Source organism: Phyllobates terribilis, unplaced genomic scaffold (assembly GCF_046119375.1).
Source record: "Phyllobates terribilis strain yellow unplaced genomic scaffold, ASM4611937v1 Scaffold_3__8_contigs__length_932513732, whole genome shotgun sequence".
In the NCBI taxonomy this organism is placed as follows: Eukaryota; Metazoa; Chordata; class Amphibia; order Anura; family Dendrobatidae; genus Phyllobates; species Phyllobates terribilis.
In genome coordinates this window covers 679,415,220-679,437,123 of record NW_027362763.1, presented here as the reverse complement: position 1 = coordinate 679,437,123, position 21,904 = coordinate 679,415,220, and the positions used below count along the sequence as shown (strand labels likewise).

At 44.1% G+C, this 21,904-nt stretch overlaps 1 protein-coding gene across 2 annotated transcripts in view; it reads left to right on the top strand.

The window, feature by feature from the left end:
• Window positions 1–21,904, top strand: part of LOC141257343 (calpain-13-like) — a 212,037-nt gene that overhangs the window by 112,599 nt on the left and 77,534 nt on the right. For both annotated transcript variants that reach the window (XM_073671798.1, XM_073671799.1), the window contains one exon: window positions 20,398–20,409. In XM_073671798.1, the coding sequence (XP_073527899.1) occupies window positions 20,398–20,409 (12 nt within the window). The remainder of the gene's footprint in view (window positions 1–20,397; window positions 20,410–21,904) is intronic.

Genomic DNA, 21,904 nt, shown 5'->3' with positions numbered 1-21,904 from the left:
TAACTGCTATATTACTGCCCCTATGTACAAGAATATAACTACTATAATACTGCCCCTATGTACAAGAATATAACTACTATAATAATGCTCCCTATGTACAAAAATATAACTACTATAATACTTCTCCTATGCACAATAATACAACTTCTATAATACTGCCCCCTATGTACAAGAATATAACTACTATAATACTGCCCCTATGTACAAGAATATAACTACTATAATACTGTCCCCTATGTACAATAATATAACTACTATAATACTGTCCCCTATGTACAAGAATATAACTACTATAATACTACCCCCTATGTACAAGACTATAACTATTATAATACAGCTCCTATGTACAAGAATATAACTGCTATAAAACTGCTCCTATGTACAAGAATATAACTACTATAATACGGCCCCTATGTACAAGAATATAACTACTATAATACTGTCCCCTATGTACAAGAATATAACTACTATAATACTGCCCCTATATACAAGAATATAACTACTATAATACTGCCCCCTATGTACAAGAATATAATTACTATAATACTGCCCTATATTCAAGACTATAACTACTATAATAGTGCCCCTATGTACAAGAATATAACTACTATAATACTGCCCCCTATGTACAAGAATATAACTACTATAATACTGCTCCTATGTACAAGAATATAACTACTATAATACTGCTCCTATGTACAAGAATATAACTACTATAATACTGCTCCTATATACAAGAATATAACTACTATAATACTGCCCCCTATGTACAAGAATATAACTACTATAAACTGCTCTATATTCAAGAATATAACTGCTATAATAGTGCCCTTATATACAAGAATATAACTACTATAATACTGCCCCTAAATACAAGAATACAACTACTATAATACTGCCCCCCTATGTACAAGAATATAACAACTATAATACTGCTCCTAGGTACAATAATATGACTACTATAATACTGTCCCTATGTACAAGAATATATCTACTATAATACTGCCCCTATGTACAAGAATATAACTGCTATAATACTGCTCCTATGTACAAGAATATAACTACTATAATATTGCTCCTATGAACAAGAATATAACTGCTATAATACAGCCCCCTATGTACAAGAATATAACTACTATAATACGTCCTCTATTTACAAGAATATAACTACTTTAATACTGCCCCCTATGTCCAAGAATATAACTACTATAATACTGCTCCTATGTTCAAGAATATAACTACTATAATACTGCCCCTATGTACAAGAATATAACTACTATAATACTGGTCCTATATATAAGAATGTAACTACTATAATACTGCCCCCTATGTACAAGAATATAACTACTACAATACTGCCCCACATGTACAAGAATATAACTACAATAATACTGATCCTATGTACAAGAATATAACTACTATAATACTGCCCCCTATGTACAAGAATATAACTACTATAATACTGTTCCTATGTACAAGAATATAACTACTATAATACTGCTCCCCATATACAAGAATATAACTACTATAATACTGCTCCTATGTACAAGAATATAACTACTATAATACTGCCCCCTATGAACAAGACTATAACTACTATAATACTGCTCCTATGTACAAGAATATAACTGCTATAATACCGCTCCCTATGTACAAGAATATAACTGCTATAATACTGTTCCTATGTACAAGAATATAACTACTATAATACTGCTCCCCATATACAAGAATATAACTACTATAATGCTGCTCCTATGTACAAGAATATAACTACTATAATACTGCTCCCCATATACAAGAATATAACTACTATAATACTGCCCCCTATGTACAAGACTATAACTGCTATAATACTGCTCCTATGTACAAGAATATAACTGCTATAATACCGCTCCCTATGTACAAGAATATAACTGCTATATTACTGCCCCTATGTACAAGAATATAACTACTATAATACTGCCCTTATGTGCAAGAATATAACTACTATAATACTGCTCCCTATGTACAAAAATATAACTACTATAATACTTCTCCTATGCACAATAATACAACTTCTATAATACTGCCCCCTATGTACAAGAATATAACTACTATAATACTGCCCCTATGTACAAGAATATAATTACTATAATACTGTCCCCTATGTACAATAATATAACTACTATAATACTGTCCCCTATGTACAAGAATATAACTACTATAATACTACCCCCTATGTACAAGACTATAACTATTATAATACTGCTCCTATGTACAAGAATATAACTGCTATAAAACTGCTCCTATGTACAAGAATATAACTACTATAATACGGCCCCTATGTACAAGAATATAACTACTATAATACTGCCCCCTATGTACAAGAATATAACTACTATAATACTGCCCTATATTCAAGAATATAACTACTATAATAGTGCCCCTATGTACAAGAATATAACTACTATAATACTGCCCCCTATGTACAAGAATATAACTACTATAATACTGCTCCTATGTACAAGAATATAACTACTATAATACTGCTCCTATGTACAAGAATATAACTACTATAATACTGCTCCTATATACAAGAATATAACTACTATAATACTGCCCCCTATGTACAAGAATATAACTACTATAATACTGCTCTATATTCAAGAATATAACTACTATAATAGTGCCCTTATATACAAGAATATAACTACTATAATACTGCCCCTAAATACAAGGATACAACTACTATAATACTGCCCCCCTATGTACAAGAATATAACTACTATAATACTGCTCCTAGGTACAATAATATGACTACTATAATACTGCCCCTATGTACAAGAATATATCTACTATAATACTGCCCCTATGTACAAGAATATAACTGCTATAATACTGCTCCTATGTACAAGAATATAACTACTATAATACTGCTCCTATGAACAAGAATATAACTGCTATAATACAGCCCCCTATGTACAAGAATATAACTACTATAATACGTCCTCTATTTACAAGAATATAACTACTATAATACTGCCCCCTATGTCCAAGAATATAACTACTATAATACTGCTCCTATGTACAAGAATATAACTACTATAATACTGCCCCTATGTACAAGAATATAACTACCATAATACTGGTCCTATATATAAGAATGTAACTACTATAATACTGCCCCCTATGTACAAGAATATAACTACTACAATACTGCCCCACATGTACAAGAATATAACTACAATAATACTGATCCTATGTACAAGAATATAACTACTATAATACTGCCCCCTATGTACAAGAATATAACTACTATAATACTGCTCCTATGTACAAGAATATAACTACTATAATACTGCTCCCCATATACAAGAATATAACTACTATAATACTGCTCCTATGTACAAGAATATAACTACTATAATACTGCCCCCTATGTACAAGACTATAACTACTATAATACTGCTCCTATGTACAAGAATATAACTGCTATAATACCGCTCCCTATGTACAAGAATATAACTGCTATAATACTGCCCCTATGTACAAGAATGTAACTACTATAATACTGCCCCCTATGTACAAGAATATAACTACTACAATACTGCCCCACATGTACAAGAATATAACTACAATAATACTGATCCTATGTACAAGAATATAACTACTATAATACTGCCCCCTATGTACAAGAATATAACTACTATAATACTGCTCCTATGTACAAGAATATAACTACTATAATACTGCTCCCCATATACAAGAATATAACTACTATAATACTGCTCCTATGTACAAGAATATAACTACTATAATACTGCCCCCTATGTACAAGACTATAACTACTATAATACTGCTCCTATGTACAAGAATATAACTGCTATAATACCGCTCCCTATGTACAAGAATATAACTGCTATAATACTGCCCCTATGTACAAGAATATAACTACTATAATACTGCCCCTATGTACAAGAATATAACTACTATAATACTGCTCCCTATGTACAAGAATATAACTACTATAATACTTCTCCTATGCACAATAATACAACTTCTATAATACTGCACCCTATGTACAAGAATATAACTACTATAATACTGCCCCTATGTACAAGAATATAACTACTATAATACTGTCCCCTATGTACAATAATATAACTACTATAATACTGTCCCCTATGTACAAGAATATAACTACTATAATACTACCCCCTAAGTACAAGACTATAACTATTATACTACTGCTCCTATGTACAAGAATATAACTGCTATAAAACTGCTCTTATGTACAAGAATATAACTACTATAATACTGCCCCTATGTACAAGAATATAACTACTATAATACTGTCCCAAATGTACAAGAATATAACTACTATAATACTGCTCCTATGTACAAAAATATAACTACTATAATACTGCTCCCCATATACAAGAATATAACTACTATAATACTGCCCCTATGTGCAATAATATAACTTCTATAATACTGCCCCTATGTACAAGAATATAACTACTATAATACTGCCCCTATGTACAAGAATATAACTTCTATAATACTGCTCCTATGTACAAGAACATAACTACTATAATACTGCTCCTATGTACAAGAATATAGCTACTATAATACTTCTCCTATGTACAAGAATATAACTACTATAATACTGCCCCTATGCACAATAATATATCTTCTATAATACTGCCACCTATGTACAAGAATATAACTACTATAATACTGCCCCCTATGTACAAGAATATAACTACTATAATACTACTCCTATGTACAAGAATATAACTACTATAATACTGCTCCCCATATACAAGAATATAACTACTATAATACTGCCCCTATGCACAATAATAAAACTTCTATAATACTGCCCCCTATGTACAACAATAGAACTACTATAACACTGCCCCTATGTACAAGAATATAACTACTATAATACTGCCCCCTATGTACAAGAATATAACTACTATAATACTGCCCCTATGTACAAGAATATAACTACTATAATACTGCCACCTATGTACAAGAATATTACTACTATAATACTGCTGCTATGTACAAGAATATAACAACTATAATACTGCCCCCTATGTACAAGAATATAACTACTATAATACTGCTCCTATGTACAAGAATATAACTACTACAATACTGTCCCCTATGTACAAGAATATAACTATTATAATACTGCTCCTATGTACAAGAATATAACTACTATTATACTTCTTCTATGTACAAGAATATAATTACTATAAAACTGCCCCTTATGTACAAGAATATAACTACTATAATACTGCCCCCTATGTACAAGAATATAACTACTATAATACTGCCCCTATGTACAAGAATATAACTACTATAATATTGCCCCCTATGTACAAGAATATAACTACTATAATACTGCCCCCTATGTTCAAGAATATAACTACTTTAATGCTGCTTGTATGTACAAGAATATAACTGCTATATTACTGCCCCTATGTACAAGAATATAACTACTATAATACTGCACCTATGTGCAAGAATATAACTACTATAATATTGCCCCCTATGTACAAGAATATAACTACTATAATGCTGCCCCAATGTACAAGAATATAACTGCTATAATACTGCTCCTATGTACAAGAATATAACTACTATAATACTGCTCCCTATGTACAAGAATATAACTACTATAATACTGCCCACTATGTACAATAATATAACTACTGTAATGCACACGCCCGGGCTGAGCGGCGTGTGCGTGTGATTCCACTGGACCGTGCCGGAGAGTGAATGCCTGGAGGGGCGTAACTAGGTATTCACCCGATCCGACCAGGGTCGCACGACGGCATACGACGCCAGTGCACCAAGGAGGAACCGAGCAGAGGGACCAAGTGCTACTCCAGGACAGACCCCGGACATGACTGTTGACCCACACAGGGGAATACAGGAACAGACTGGTTAGGCTGGCACACAGACTGGTGGGAATAGGCAGGCACGACTGGTATGCAGGCAGGCGGGTATGCAGGCAGGGGGGTACAGGCAAGCACGGCTAGAGTGCAGACAGGGAGGCACTAGCAGGTAGGAACACAGGCGGGACAGGACCCAGTACACACTGGGACTCAGGAACAGAACCACAGATGTAGCGGGCAAACACAGCAGAGTGAGGCCGCCCAGAGAGGTGAGCGAGAGCAGGGAAGGACGAGACCGTCTGGAGCGGTGAGCAAGAGTAGAGCAGGACGAGGCCGTCTGGAGCAGTGAGCAAGAGTAGAGCAGGATGAGGCCGCCTGGTGCGGTGAGCAAGAGTAGAGCAGGACAAGGCCGCCTGGAGCGGTGAGCAAAGGGTCAGAGCTGAGCGAGACAGCCGGAGCAAGGAGTCAGAGCAGAGCGAGACTGCCGGGGCAGTGAGCAAAGGAGTCAGAGCAGAGCGAGACTGCCGGAGCAGTGAGCAAAGGAGTCAGAGCAGAGCGAGACTGCCGGAGCAGTGAGCAAAGGAGTCAGAGCAGAGCGAGACTGCCGGGGCAGTGAGCAAATGAGTCAGAGCAGAGCGAGACTGCCGGAGCAGTGAGCAAAGGAGTCAGAGCAGAGCGAGACTGCCGGAGCAGTGAGCAAAGGAGTCAGAGCAGAGCGAGACTGCCGGAGCAGTGAGCAAAGGAGTCAGAGCAGAGCGAGACTGCCGGAGCGGTGAGCAAAGGAGTCAGAGTAGAGCGAGACTGCCGGAGCGGTGAGCAAAGGCAGAGCAGGCTAGATCCGCCGGAGCGGTGAGCAAAGGCAGAGCAGGCTAGAACCGCCGGAGCGGTGAGCAAAGGCAGAGCAGGCTAGAACCGCCGGAGCGGTGAGCAAAGGCAGAGCAGGCTAGAACCGCCGGAGCGGTGAGCAAAGGCAGAGCAGGCTAGAACCGCCGGAGCGGTGAGCAAAGGCAGAGCAGCGGGGACAGGGCTCTGTTCACACGGAACAGACAGGAAGGGAAAGGCAGAACCAGATACCCACAGGGTACTTGCAGTGAGGTAGCGAGTGGACCACAAACTCACAAACGGGAGTACAGTGACAACGAGCAGGAGTTAGGTACGAGTTCAGACTCTGCAGAAAAAGGAAAGGTACGGACATAGAGAAACACGGGAAACAGGCTAGAAGCGTATACAGGCAAGAACAGACACAGTAGCAAGATACAGGAGTGGGTCTAGGTAGCAGCCCCTAGAAGGCGGGAGGAACAGGCTAGGAGCGTGTTCAGACAGGACAGACTAGATACAGGAGCGGGTCTAGGAATGCAGCCCCTAGAGGGCGGGAGGAACAGGCTAGGAGCGTGTTCAGACAGGCCTGGAAATACAGCCTCCAGGATAGGCAGACAAGAGAACACAGAAGGGACCTGGCACATTCAAAGTGCAAGAGCACACTAAATGAAACACAATGCTCAGGCAGGGATTGATTGGAGCAGCTGGGTTAAATACCAGGTGACAGACAGCAATAGGCTGAGGTCGCACAAGGGGTGTGCCTGCAGCAGGTACAAAAAGCAGGAAGTGATTGGGCGCCGCCCTTAAGCAGCAGAAACAGACACAAACAGACAGCATGGAGGGAAGCCAGAGAGACATTCTGGACTGGAGATCAAGTGCGCGCTCTTGCACAGTGGGAGATGGACCACTATGCAAGGACGCCGCCAGGTATGTTACAGTACCCCCCCCCTTACGCCCCCTCTTCTTCAGGCCTGCCAGAATGTTCCGCAGGGAATTCGAGGGCCAATCCTTCACTTCAAGGAGATCACTTCCACTGTCCACCTGAAAAACTAGTCTCCTCTGGGTAGCTAGGATGCTACCTCCTATCCAGCTATCCTCAGCAACAGACAAAATGGGTGGAGTACCAGGAACAGCACACAAGGAAGTCTCTCTCCATATATTTTCAGGTGGCACCCCAGAGGGTACAGGAGACAACTGGAAGTCCTCCACCGGGTTGGAGGGGAGCAGAGACTTGGGGGTAATCTCTGCTTCGAGGTACATCTTGTCAAACTCACAAGAAGAAATAGACGGGTTATCAGGTACAGGGTGAGGAAAAGTCACTGTCTCTTTGTTATCTGGTGGTACCCCGGAGGATTCAGGAAACAACTGGAGGTCCTCCGCCGGGTCAGAAGAGTGAAGAGACTCGGGGAAAACATCTGCTTCAGAGTACACTAGGTCGGACTCACTGGACGAAGCAGGCGAGGTATCGGGTGCCGAGTATAGGAAAGTCTCTGTCCATTCACCACCAGGTGGCACCCCGAAGGGTTCTGGAGACAACTGGAGGTCCTGGTCGGAGGGGTGTAGAGACTCAGGAATAACCTCTGCTTCGGAGTACACTAGGTTAGACTCACTAGGCGAAGCGAGCGAGGTATCAGATCCAGGATATAGGAAAGTCTCTGTCCATTCACCACCAGGTGGCACCCCGAAGGCTTCTGGAGACAACTGGAGGTCCTCCGCCTGGTCGGAGGGGTGTAGAGACTCATGGGTAACCTCTGCTTCGGAGTACACTAGGTTGGACTCACTGGACGAAGCGAGCAAGGTATCAGGTACAGAGTATAGGAGAGTCTCTGTCCTTTCGCTACCAGGTAGCACCCCGAAGGGCTCAGGAGACAACTGGAGGTCCTCCGCCAGGTCGGAGGGGTGAAGAGATTCATGGGTAACCTCTGCTTCAGAGTACACTAGGTCGGACTCACTGGATGAAGCAGCCAAGGTATCAGGTGCCGAGTATAGGAAAGTCTCTGTCCATTCGCTACCAGGTAGCACCCCGAAGGGTTCAGGAGACAACTGGAGATCCTCCGCCTGATCGGAGGGGTGTAGAGACTCGGGGGTAACCTCTGCTTCGGGGAACACTAGGTCGGACTCACTGGACGAAGCGGGCGAGGTATCAGGTACAGAGTATAGGGAAGTCTCTCTCCAATTGTCATCAAGTGGTATCCCGGGGGATTCAGGAGGCATCAGGGGGTCCTCCGGTGTGGATTCTGGGTGGGCAGCAGTCTCTTCGGGCAGGAGAACTGGTGCACTACCCATGTACATTAACCGTTGGGGCTTCTCCGGGATACAGGGAGATGAAGCTTCAGTAGGGACTTCAAGGTTGGGGTCAGGAGGTCTCAGGGAGGACAAACCCTGGCGTGACGGCTTGCCTCTACGTCTAGCATGTCTGGACTGCCTCTTGAGGTTGGGAGAAGTATTCCGGAGAGCGTAGTCACCCTGTGAGGATTCTGGGTGGGCAGTAGTCTCATTGGGCTGGAGGACTATTGCGCTACCCACACACATTACCCATCGGGGCTGCTCCGGGATATTGGGAAGTGAAGCTTCAGCAGGAGCCTCCGGGTTAGGATCATCGAAGACCATTAGAAAGGCCACCAGGAAGGCCATTATGTCCAGGACGATAGGATCCTGTGCGTCCCATAGGGGGGTGATCCAATTCAAGGCATCACCCGCTAGGTAAGACATCATGAATCCCACCTTAGCCCCATCTGTGGGAAAACATAGAGGGTAGAACTTGAAGTGTAGCATGCATTGCTCCACAAATGCACGACTCTGTCTTGGATCCCCATAGTAACGTGGCGGATCCGCAGGAACGAGAGCTGATAGATCCATCTGGACGGGTGCGTAATTCGCCTGCAACTCAGCTAAGGAAAAAAAAAAATTATTTATTTATTTTTAATGCATGTATTCGCTGGAAAACGTCTCAGAGAGCGAAGGCCGTGGGGCTCAACCGGAACCATGGCCTGAGCATGCTGTAATGCACACGCCCGGGCTGAGCGGCGTGTGCGTGTGATTCCACTGGACCGTGCCGGAGAGTGAATGCCTGGAGGGGCGTAACTAGGTATTCACCCGATCCGACCAGGGTCGCACGACGGCATACGACGCCAGTGCACCAAGGAGGAACCGAGCAGAGGGACCAGGTGCTACTCCAGGACAGACCCCGGACACGGCTGTTGACCCACACAGGGGAATACAGGAACAGACTGGTTAGGCTGGCACACAGACTGGTGGGAATAGGCAGGCACGACTGGTATGCAGGCAGGCGGGTATGCAGGCAGGGGGGTACAGGCAAGCACGGCTAGAGTGCAGACAGGGAGGCACTAGCAGGTAGGAACACAGGTGGGACAGGACCCAGTACACACTGGGACTCAGGAACAGAACCACAGATGTGGCGGGCAAACACAGCAGAGTGAGGCCGCCCAGAGAGGTGAGCGAGAGCAGGGAAGGACGAGACCGTCTGGAGCGGTGAGCAAGAGTAGAGCAGGACGAGGCCGCCTGGAGCAGTGAGCAAGAGTAGAGCAGGACGAGGCCGCCTGGTGCGGTGAGCAAGAGTAGAGCAGGACAAGGCCGCCTGGAGCAGTGAGCAAAGGGTCAGAGCTGAGCGAGACAGCCGGAGCAAGGAGTCAGAGCACAGCGAGACTGCCGGGGCAGTGAGCAAAGGAGTCAGAGCAGAGCGAGACTGCCGGAGCAGTGAGCAAAGGAGTCAGAGCAGAGCGAGACTGCCGGAGCAGTGAGCAAAGGAGTCAGAGCAGAGCGAGACTGCCGGAGCAGTGAGCAAAGGAGTCAGAGCAGAGCGAGACTGCCGGAGCAGTGAGCAAAGGAGTCAGAGCAGAGCGAGACTGCCGGAGCAGTGAGCAAAGGAGTCAGAGCAGAGCGAGACTGCCGGAGCAGTGAGCAAAGGAGTCAGAGCAGAGCGAGACTGCCGGAGCGGTGAGCAAAGGAGTCAGAGCAGAGCGAGACTGCCGGAGCGGTGAGCAAAGGAGTCAGAGCAGAGCGAGACTGCCGGAGCGGTGAGCAAAGGCAGAGCAGGCTAGAACCGCCGGAGCGGTGAGCAAAGGCAGAGCAGGCTAGAACCGCCGCAGCGGTGAGCAAAGGCAGAGCAGGCTAGAACCGCCGGAGCGGTGAGCAAAGGCAGAGCAGGCTAGAACCGCCGGAGCGGTGAGCAAAGGCAGAGCAGGCTAGAACCGCCGGAGCGGTGAGCAAAGGCAGAGCAGGCTAGAACCGCCGGAGCGGTGAGCAAAGGCAGAGCAGCGGGGACAGGGCTCTGTTCACACGGAACAGACAGGAAGGGAAAGGCAGAACCAGATACCCACAGGGTACTTGTAGTGAGGTAGCGAGTGGACCACAAACTCACAAACGGGAGTACAGTGACAACGAGCAGGAGTTAGGTACGAGTTCAGACTCTGCAGAAAAAGGAAAGGTACGGACATAGAGAAACACGGGAAACAGGCTAGAAGCGTATACAGGCAAGAACAGACACAGTAGCAAGATACAGGAGTGGGTCTAGGTAGCAGCCCCTAGAAGGCGGGAGGAACAGGCTAGGAGCGTGTTCAGACAGGACAGACTAGATACAGGAGCGGGTCTAGGAATGCAGCCCCTAGAGGGCGGGAGGAACAGGCTAGGAGCGTGTTCAGACAGGCCTGGAAATACAGCCTCCAGGATAGGCAGACAAGAGAACACAGAAGGGACCTGGCACATTCAAAGTGCAAGAGCACACTAAATGAAACACAATGCTCAGGCAGGGATTGATTGGAGCAGCTGGGTTAAATACCAGGTGACAGACAGCAATAGGCTGAGGTCGCACAAGGGGTGTGCCTGCAGCAGGTACAAAAAGCAGGAAGTGATCGGGCGCCGCCCTTAAGCAGCAGAAACAGACACAAACAGACAGCATGGAGGGAAGCCAGAGAGACATTCTGGACTGGAGATCAAGTGCGCGCTCTTGCACAGTGGGAGATGGACCACTATGCAAGGACGCCGCCAGGTATGTTACAGTACCCCCCCCTTACGCCCCCTCTTCTTCAGGCCTGCCAGAATGTTCCGCAGGGAATTCGAGGGCCAATCCTTCACTTCAAGGAGATCACTTCCACTGTCCACCGGAAAAACTGGTCTCCTCTGGGTAGCTAGGATGCTACCTCCTATCCAGCCATCCTCAGCAACAGACGAAATGGGTGGAGTACCAGGAACAGCACACAAGGAAGTCTCTCTCCATATATTTTCAGGTGGCACCCCAGAGGGTACAGGAGACAACTGGAAGTCCTCCACCGGGTTGGAGGGGAGCAGAGACTTGGGGGTAATCTCTGCTTCGAGGTACATCTTGTCAAACTCACAAGAAGAAATAGACGGGTTATCAGGTACAGGGTGAGGAAAAGTCACTGTCTCTTTGTTATCTGGTGGTACCCCGGAGGATTCAGGAAACAACTGGAGGTCCTCCGCCGGGTCAGAAGAGTGAAGAGGCTCGGGGAAAACATCTGCTTCAGAGTACACTAGGTCGGACTCACTGGACGAAGCAGGCGAGGTATCGGGTGCCGAGTATAGGAAAGTCTCTGTCCATTCACCACCAGGTGGCACCCCGAAGGGTTCTGGAGACAACTGGAGGTCCTGGTCGGAGGGGTGTAGAGACTCAGGAATAACCTCTGCTTCGGAGTACACTAGGTTAGACTCACTAGGCGAAGCGAGCGAGGTATCAGATCCAGGATATAGGAAAGTCTCTGTCCATTCACCACCAGGTGGCACCCCGAAGGCTTCTGGAGACAACTGGAGGTCCTCCGCCTGGTCGGAGGGGTGTAGAGACTCATGGGTAACCTCTGCTTCGGAGTACACTAGGTTGGACTCACTGGACGAAGCGAGCAAGGTATCAGGTACAGAGTATAGGAGAGTCTCTGTCCTTTCGCTACCAGGTAGCACCCCGAAGGGCTCAGGAGACAACTGGAGGTCCTCCGCCAGGTCGGAGGGGTGAAGAGATTCATGGGTAACCTCTGCTTCAGAGTACACTAGGTCGGACTCACTGGATGAAGCAGCCAAGGTATCAGGTGCCGAGTATAGGAAAGTCTCTGTCCATTCGCTACCAGGTAGCACCCCGAAGGGTTCAGGAGACAACTGGAGATCCTCCGCCTGATCGGAGGGGTGTAGAGACTCGGGGGTAACCTCTGCTTCGGGGAACACTAGGTCGGACTCACTGGACGAAGCGGGCGAGGTATCAGGTACAGAGTATAGGGAAGTCTCTCTCCAATTGTCATCAAGTGGTATCCCGGGGGATTCAGGAGGCATCAGGGGGTCCTCCGGTGTGGATTCTGGGTGGGCAGCAGTCTCTTCGGGCAGGAGAACTGGTGCACTACCCATGTACATTAACCGTTGGGGCTTCTCCGGGATACAGGGAGATGAAGCTTCAGTAGGGACTTCAAGGTTGGGGTCAGGAGGTCTCAGGGAGGACAAACCCTGGCGTGACGGCTTGCCTCTACGTCTAGCATGTCTGGACTGCCTCTTGAGGTTGGGAGAAGTATTCCGGAGAGCGTAGTCACCCTGTGAGGATTCTGGGTGGGCAGTAGTCTCATTGGGCTGGAGGACTATTGCGCTACCCACACACATTACCCATCGGGGCTGCTCCGGGATATTGGGAAGTGAAGCTTCAGCAGGAGCCTCCGGGTTAGGATCATCGAAGACCATTAGAAAGGCCACCAGGAAGGCCATTATGTCCAGGACGATAGGATCCTGTGCGTCCCATAGGGGGGTGATCCAATTCAAGGCATCACCCGCTAGGTAAGACATCATGAATCCCACCTTAGCCCGATCTGTGGGAAAACATAGAGGGTAGAACTTGAAGTGTAGCATGCATTGCTCCACAAATGCACGACTCTGTCTTGGATCCCCATAGTAACGTGGCGGATCCGCAGGAACGAGAGCTGATAGATCCATCTGGACGGGTGCGTAATTCGCCTGCAACTCAGCTAAGGAAAAAAAAAAATTAGTTATTTATTTTTAATGCATGTATTCGCTGGAAAACGTCTCAGAGAGCGAAGGCCGTGGGGCTCAACCGGAACCATGGCCTGAGCATGCTGTAATGCACACGCCCGGGCTGAGCGGCGTGTGCGTGTGATTCCACTGGACCGTGCCGGAGAGTGAATGCCTGGAGGGGCGTAACTAGGTATTCACCCGATCCGACCAGGGTCGCACGACGGCATACGACGCCAGTGCACCAAGGAGGAACCGAGCAGAGGGACCAGGTGCTACTCCAGGACAGACCCCGGACACGGCTGTTGACCCACACAGGGGAATACAGGAACAGACTGGTTAGGCTGGCACACAGACTGGTGGGAATAGGCAGGCACGACTGGTATGCAAGCAGGCGGGTATGCAGGCAGGGGGGTACAGGCAAGCACGGCTAGAGTGCAGACAGGGAGGCACTAGCAGGTAGGAACACAGGTGGGACAGGACCCAGTACACACTGGGACTCAGGAACAGAACCACAGATGTGGCGGACAAACACAGCAGAGTGAGGCCGCCCAGAGAGGTGAGCGAGAGCAGGGCAGGACGAGACCGTCTGGAGCGGTAAGCAAGAGTAGAGCAGGACGAGGCCGCCTGGAGCAGTGAGCAAGAGTAGAGCAGGACGAGGCCGCCTGGTGCGGTGAGCAGGAGTAGAGCAGGACAAGGCCGCCTGGAGCGGTGAGCAAGAGTAGAGCAGGACAAGGCCGCCTGGAGCGGTGAGCAAAGGGTCAGAGCTGAGCGAGACTGCCGGAGCAAGGAGTCAGAGCAGAGCGAGACTGCCGGGGCAGTAAACAAAGGAGTCAGAGCAGAGCGAGACTGCCGGAGCAGTGAGCAAAGGAGTCAGAGCAGAGCGAGACTGCCGGAGCAGTGAGCAAAGGAGTCAGAGCAGAGCGAGACTGCCGGAGCAGTGAGCAAAGGAGTCAGAGCAGAGCGAGACTGCCGAAGCAGTGAGCAAAGGAGTCAGAGCAGAGCGAGACTGCCGGAGCAGTGAGCAAAGGAGTCAGAGCAGAGCGAGACTGCCGGAGCAGTGAGCAAAGGAGTCAGAGCAGAGCGAGACTGCCGGAGCGGTGAGCAAAGGCAGAGCAGGCTAGAACCGCCGGAGCGGTGAGCAAAGGCAGAGCAGGCTAGAACCGCCAGAGCGGTGAGCAAAGGCAGAGCAGGCTAGAACCGCCGGAGCGGTGAGCAAAGGCAGAGCAGGCTAGAACCGCCAGAGCGGTGAGCAAAGGCAGAGCAGGCTAGAACCGCCGGAGCGGTGAGCAAAGGCAGAGCAGGCTAGAACCGCCGAAGCGGTGAGCAAAGGCAGAGCAGGCTAGAACCGCCGGAGCGGTGAGCAAAGGCAGAGCAGGCTAGAACCGCCGGAGCGGTGAGCAAAGGCAGAGCAGGCTAGAACCGCCGGAGTGGTGAGCAAAGGCAGAGCAGGGGGGACAGGGCTCTGTTCACACGGAACAGACAGGAAGGGAAAGGCAGAACCAGATACCCACAGGGTACTTGCAGTGAAGTAGCGAATGGACCACAAACTCACAAACGGGAGTACAGTGACAACGAGCAGGAGTTAGGTACGAGTTCAGACTCTGCAGAAAAAGGAAAGGTATGGACCCTTAGAAACACGGGAAACAGGCTAGAAGCATATACAGGCAAGAACAGACACAGTAGCAAGATACAGGAGCGGGTCTAGGTAGCAGCCCCTAGAAGGCGGGAGGAACAGGCTAGGAGCGTGTTCAGACAGGACAGACTAGATACAGGAGCGGGTCTAGGAATGCAGCCCCTAGAGGGCGGGAGGAACAGGCTAGGAGCGTGTTCAGACAGGCCTGGAAATACAGCCTCCAGGATAGGCAGACAAGAGAACACAGAAGGGACCTGGCACATTCAAAGTGCAAGAGCACACTAAATGAAACACAATGCTCAGGCAGGGATTGATTGGAGCAGCTGGGTTAAATACCAGGTGACAGACAGCAATAGGCTGAGGTCGCACAAGGGGTGTGCCTGCAGCAGGTACAAAAAGCAGGAAGTGATCGGGCGCCGCCCTTAAGCAGCAGAAACAGACACAAACAGACAGCATGGAGGGAAGCCAGAGAGACATTCTGGACTGGAGATCAAGTGCGCGCTCTTGCACAGTGGGAGATGGACCACTATGCAAGGACGCCGCCAGGTATGTTACAACTACTATAATATTGCCCCCTATGTACAAGAATACAACTACTATAATACTGCCCCTATATACAAGAATATAACTACTATAATACTGCCCCTATGTACAAGAATATAACTACTATAATATTAACCCCTATGTACAAGGATATAACTACTATAATATTGCCCCTTATGTACAAGAATGTGCAAAAATATAACTACTATAATACTGCTCCGTATGTACAAGAATATAACTACTATAATACTGCCCCTTATATACAAGAATATAGCTACTATAATACTGCCCCTATATACAAGAATACAGCTACTATAATACTGCCCCCCTATGTACAAGAATATAACTACTATAATACTGCTCCTAGGTGCAATAATATGACTACTATAATACTGCCCCCTATATACAAGAATATAACTGCTATATTACTTCCCCATATGTACAAGAATATAACTACTATAATACTGCCCCCTATGTACAAGAATTTAAGTACAATAATACTGATCCTATGTACAAGAATATAACTACTATAATACTGATCCTATGTATAAGAATATAGCAGCTATAATACTGCCTCTTATATACAAGAATATAACTACTATAATACTGCTCCTATGTACAAGAATATAACTACTATAATACTGCCCCCTATGTACAAGAATATACAGTTATATGAAAAAGTTTGGGCACCCCTATTAATCTTAAGCCTAATGTTTTATAAAAATTGGTGTTTTTGCAACAGCTATTTCAGTTTGATATATGTAATAACTGTTGGACACAGTAATGTTTCTGCCTTGAAATGAGGTTTATTGTACTAACAGAAAATGTGCAATCTGCATTCAAACAAAATTTGACAGGTGCATAAGTATGGGCACCTCACCAGAAAAGTGACATTAATATTTAGTAGATCCTCCTTTTGCAAAAATAACAGCCTCTAGTCGCTTCCTGTAGCTTTTAATGATTTCCTGGATCCTGGATGAAGGTATTTTTGACCATTTCTCTTTACAAAACAATTCCAGTTCAGTTAAGTTTCATGGTCGCCGAGCATGGACAGCCCTCTTCAAATGATCCCACAGATGTTCAATGATATTCAGGTCTGGGGACTGGGATGGCCATTCCAGAACATTGTAATTGTTCCTCTGCATGAATGCCTGAGTAGATTTGGAGCGGTGTTTTGGATCATTGTCTTGCTGAAAGATCCATCCCCTGCGTAACTTCAACTTTGTCACTGATTCTTGAACATTATTGTCAAGAATCTGCTGATACTGAGTGGAATCCATGCGTCCCTCAACTTTAACAAGATTGACGGTCCCGGCATTGGCCAGACAGCCACAAAGCATGATGGAACCTCCACCAAATTTTACTGTGGGTAGCAAGTGTTTTTCTTGGAATGCTGTGTTCTTTTGCCGCCATGCATAACGCCTTTTTGTATGACCAAACAACTCAATCTTGGTTTCATCAGTCCACAGGACCTTCTTTCAAAAAGAAATTGGCTTCTCCAAATGTGCTTTTGCATACCTCAGCCGACTCTGTTTGTGGCGTGCTTGCAGAAACGGCTTCTTTCACATCACTCTCCCATACAGCTTCTCCTTGTGCAAAGTGCGTTGTATAGTTGACCGATGCACAGTGACACCATCTGCAGCAAGTTGATGCTGCAGCTCTCTGGAGGTGGTCTGAGGATTGTCCTTGACTGATCTCACCATTCTTCTTCTCTGCCTTTCTGATGTTTTTCTTGGCCTGCCACTTCTGGCCTTAGCAAGAACTGTCCCTGTGTTCTTCCATTTCCTTACTATGTTCCTCACAGTGGAAATTGACAGGTTAAATCTCTGAGACAGCTTTTTGTATCCTTCCCCTGAACAACTATGTTGAATAATCTTTGTTTTCAGATCATTTGACAGTTGTTTTGAGGAGCCCATGATGCCACTCTTCAGAGGAGATTCAAACAGGAGAACAACTTGCAAGTGGCCACTTTAAGTAGCTTTTCTCATGATTGCATACACCTGGCTATGAAGTTCAAAGCTCAATGAGGTTACAAAACCAAAAAAAGTGCTTTAGTAAGTCAGTAAAAAGTAGATAGGAGTATTTAAAACAAGAAAATGATAAGGGTGCCCATACTTATGCACCTGTCAAATTTTGTTTGAATGCAGATTTCACATTTTCTGTTAGTACAATAAACCTCATTTCAAGGCAGAAACATTACTGTGTCCAACAGTTATTACATATATCAAACTGAAATAGCTGTTGCAAAAACACCAATTTTTATAAAACATTAAGCTTAAGATTAATAGGGGTGCCCAAACTTTTTCATATAACTGTAACTACTATAATACTGTCCCCTATGTACAAGAATATAACTACTGTAATACTGCTCCTATGTACAAGAATATAACTACTATAAGACTGTCCCCATATACAAGAATATAACTACTATAATACTGCCCCTATGCATAATAATATAACTTCTATAATACTGCCCCCTATGTACAGCAATAGAACTACTATAATACTGCCCCTATGTACAAGAATATAACTACTATAATACTGCCCCCTATGTACAAGAAGATAACTACTATAATCCTGCCCCTATGTACAAGAATATAACTACTATAATACTGCCACCTATGTACAAGAATATTACTACTATAATACTGCTGCTATGTACAAGAATATAACAACTATAATACTGCCCCCTATGTACAAGAATATAACTACTATAATACTGCTCCTATGTACAAGAATATAACTACTACAATACTGTCCCCTATGTACAAGAATATAACTATTATAATACTGCTCCTATGTACAAGAATATAACTACTATTATACTTCTTCTATGTACAAGAATATAACTACTATAATACTGCCCCCTATGTACAAGAATATAACTACTATAATACTGCCCCCTATGTACAAGAATATAACTACTTTGATACTGCCTCCTATGTACAAGAATATAGCTACTATAATACTGCCCCCTATGTACAAGAATATAACTACTATAATACTGCCCCCTATGTACAAGAATATAACTACTATAATACTGCCCCCTATGTACAAGAATATAACTACTATGATACTGCCTCCTATGTACAAGAATATAGCTACTATAATACTGCCCCCTATGTACGAGAATATAACTACTATAATACTGCCCCCTATGTACAAGAATTTAAGTACAATAATACTGATCCTATGTACAAGAATATAACTACTATAATACTGATCCTATGTATAAGAATATAGCAGCTATAATACTGCCTCTTATATACAAGAATATAACTGCTATAATACTGCTCCTATGTACAAGAATATAACTACTATTATACTGCCCCATATTTTCAAAAATATAACAACTATAATACTGCCCCCTATGTACAAGAATATAACTACTATAATACTGTCCCCTATGTACAAGAATATAACTACTATAATACTGCTCCTATGTACAAGAATATAACTACTATAAGACTGTCCCCATATACAAGAATATAACTACTATAATACTGCCCCTATGCACAATAATATAACTTCTATAATACTGCCCCCTATGTACAACAATAGAACTACTATAATACTGCCCCTATGTACAAGAATATAACTACTATAATACTGCCCCTATGTACAAGAATATAACTACTATAATCCTGCCCCTATGTACAAGAATATAACTACTATAATACTGCCACCTATGTACAAGAATATTACTACTATAATACTGCTGCTATGTACAAGAATATAACAACTATAATACTGCCCCCTATGTACAAGAATATAACTACTATAATACTGCTCCTATGTACAAGAATATAACTACTACAATACTGTCCCCTATGTACAAGAATATAACTATTATAATACTGCTCCTATGTACAAGAATATAACTACTATTATACTTCTTCTATGTACAAGAATATAACTACTATAATACTGCCCCCTATGTACAAGAATATAACTACTATAATACTGCCCCCTATGTACAAGAATATAACTACTATGATACTGCCTCCTATGTACAAGAATATAGCTACTATAATACTGCCCCCTATGTACAAGAATATAACTACTATAATTCTGCCCCCTATGTACAAGAATATAACTACTATAATACTGCCCCCTATGTACAAGAATATAACTACTATGATACTGCCTCCTATGTACAAGAATATAGCTACTATAATACTGCCCCCTATGTACGAGAATATAACTACTATAATACTGCTCCTATGTACAAGAATATAACTACTATAATACTGCTCCTATGTACAAGAATATAACTACTATAATACTGCTCCTATGTACAAGAATATAACTACCATAATACTGCCCCCTATGTACAAGAATATAACTACTATAATACTGCCCCTATGTACAAGATTATACTGTAACTACTATAATACTGTCACAATTTTCAGGAATATAAATACAATGAATTTGGAGGTTTGTATTACACTTGTTTGATCTTTAAAATATGTACATATTGTACTTTAGAGGAAGGAGTAATTTTTTTTTCTTTTCTCGTTTTTTTTCTTATAGGTTGTGGCCAAGGTAAGAAATTCATTGCACTTATATTTTTATACATTTATATGAAGACAGCAAAACCAAAGAAATGAGCCAGAACTTAAGTTGTTATAAGTGCAATCACACTTGGTTCACACATATTCACATTTCACAGACAAAACTCAAGAAAAAAGCAGAATAAGCATATACCCTGTAGTAAGTAAAGATGTAAATAGTAATAGTACATGTAAATAATAGAAGGGACTTGGTTAACTTTATTTTGTTCAAAGAAGCATAAAAACCATCTCACCGTGGCGGTCCTAACCTGTCTCTTGTATTAAAATATAAAGTAAGTATATGAAGACGTGAGCAGAGAAGATGCAGTATAGACATTTTCCACAACTATGTGATGTGTTAAAATTAATCTAATTGTGGATTTTTTCTCCAGAGCTGTGCCGGGGTTTTGCCATTAGATAAGGTTTAACTTATTTATCATATCAGGGTTTGTTTGTTAGAAATGCCCAAGTCATAGATCCCCAATACTCAAGTTTTTGGTAGTCTCTACTTCCTAGTCCGTCTTAACACACTGGAAATGACTACTCCCCTGGTGATTGGCTGCAGCGGTTGACATGTCCCTGTTGATATTATATTAGTACATGGTAGCAGGATCACAGTATTTTTTAGACATTTCAGAAAAAGCTGAACTCAGTGATACAAGTTTTTCTGAAGTTCTCAGTCATGGCATATGCTTGTTCTGCTCTATGTACCTTCTAAATTTTTGAATGGTGGATTTACATAGGACTGACCCCAACGTAACTTAATTTATAAGCTGTTTGATTAAATAATAGAGATCTTCTTTAAATGTGATAAAAAAAAATATGATATAAAGGGTGTGAACAGTTATTCATTCAGCTGTTGATGCAATTATTTACTTAGGTTTTGTTTTTGGCAACTCTTACTTTATAAATGTGTCACAAATAGTGATGAGCGAGCGTGTGTTGTTAACCCTTTCGGCGAGCATGCTCGGGTGCTCTCCGAGTATTTGCGGCGTGCTCGGCATCTATGTTAGTGTTGCTGCGGCTGCATGTGTCACACCTGTTACACAGCTATGACACATGCAGGGATTGCATGTGTCACAGCTGTCTATCAGATGTGACACATGCCGCCGCAGCGACACTAACATAGATGCCGAGCACGCCGCAAATACTCGGAGAGCACCCGAGCATGCTCGCCCAAAGGGTTAACAACACACGCTCGCTCATCACTAGTCACAAATCATCTGAAAAAAATTCCCTTCCTAAGATTCCCATTAGGATATTTGGTCGTTAAATGAATCTGCATAATCCCTGCTCTTTGTACAGTCAAATCCATAGCTTGTACTACAGAAAGACAGAAAGGTTACAAATTGAGGAGTCCTCCAAACATGGTCCAAACTAACCACCCTCCATGGAGTTAAGCTTTGGAGATGAGTGAGCCGATCTGATGCAAATCGAATTTGTGTAGAAGTTTTAGAAATTTCCTGAACCCCATGGGTACAAACAAT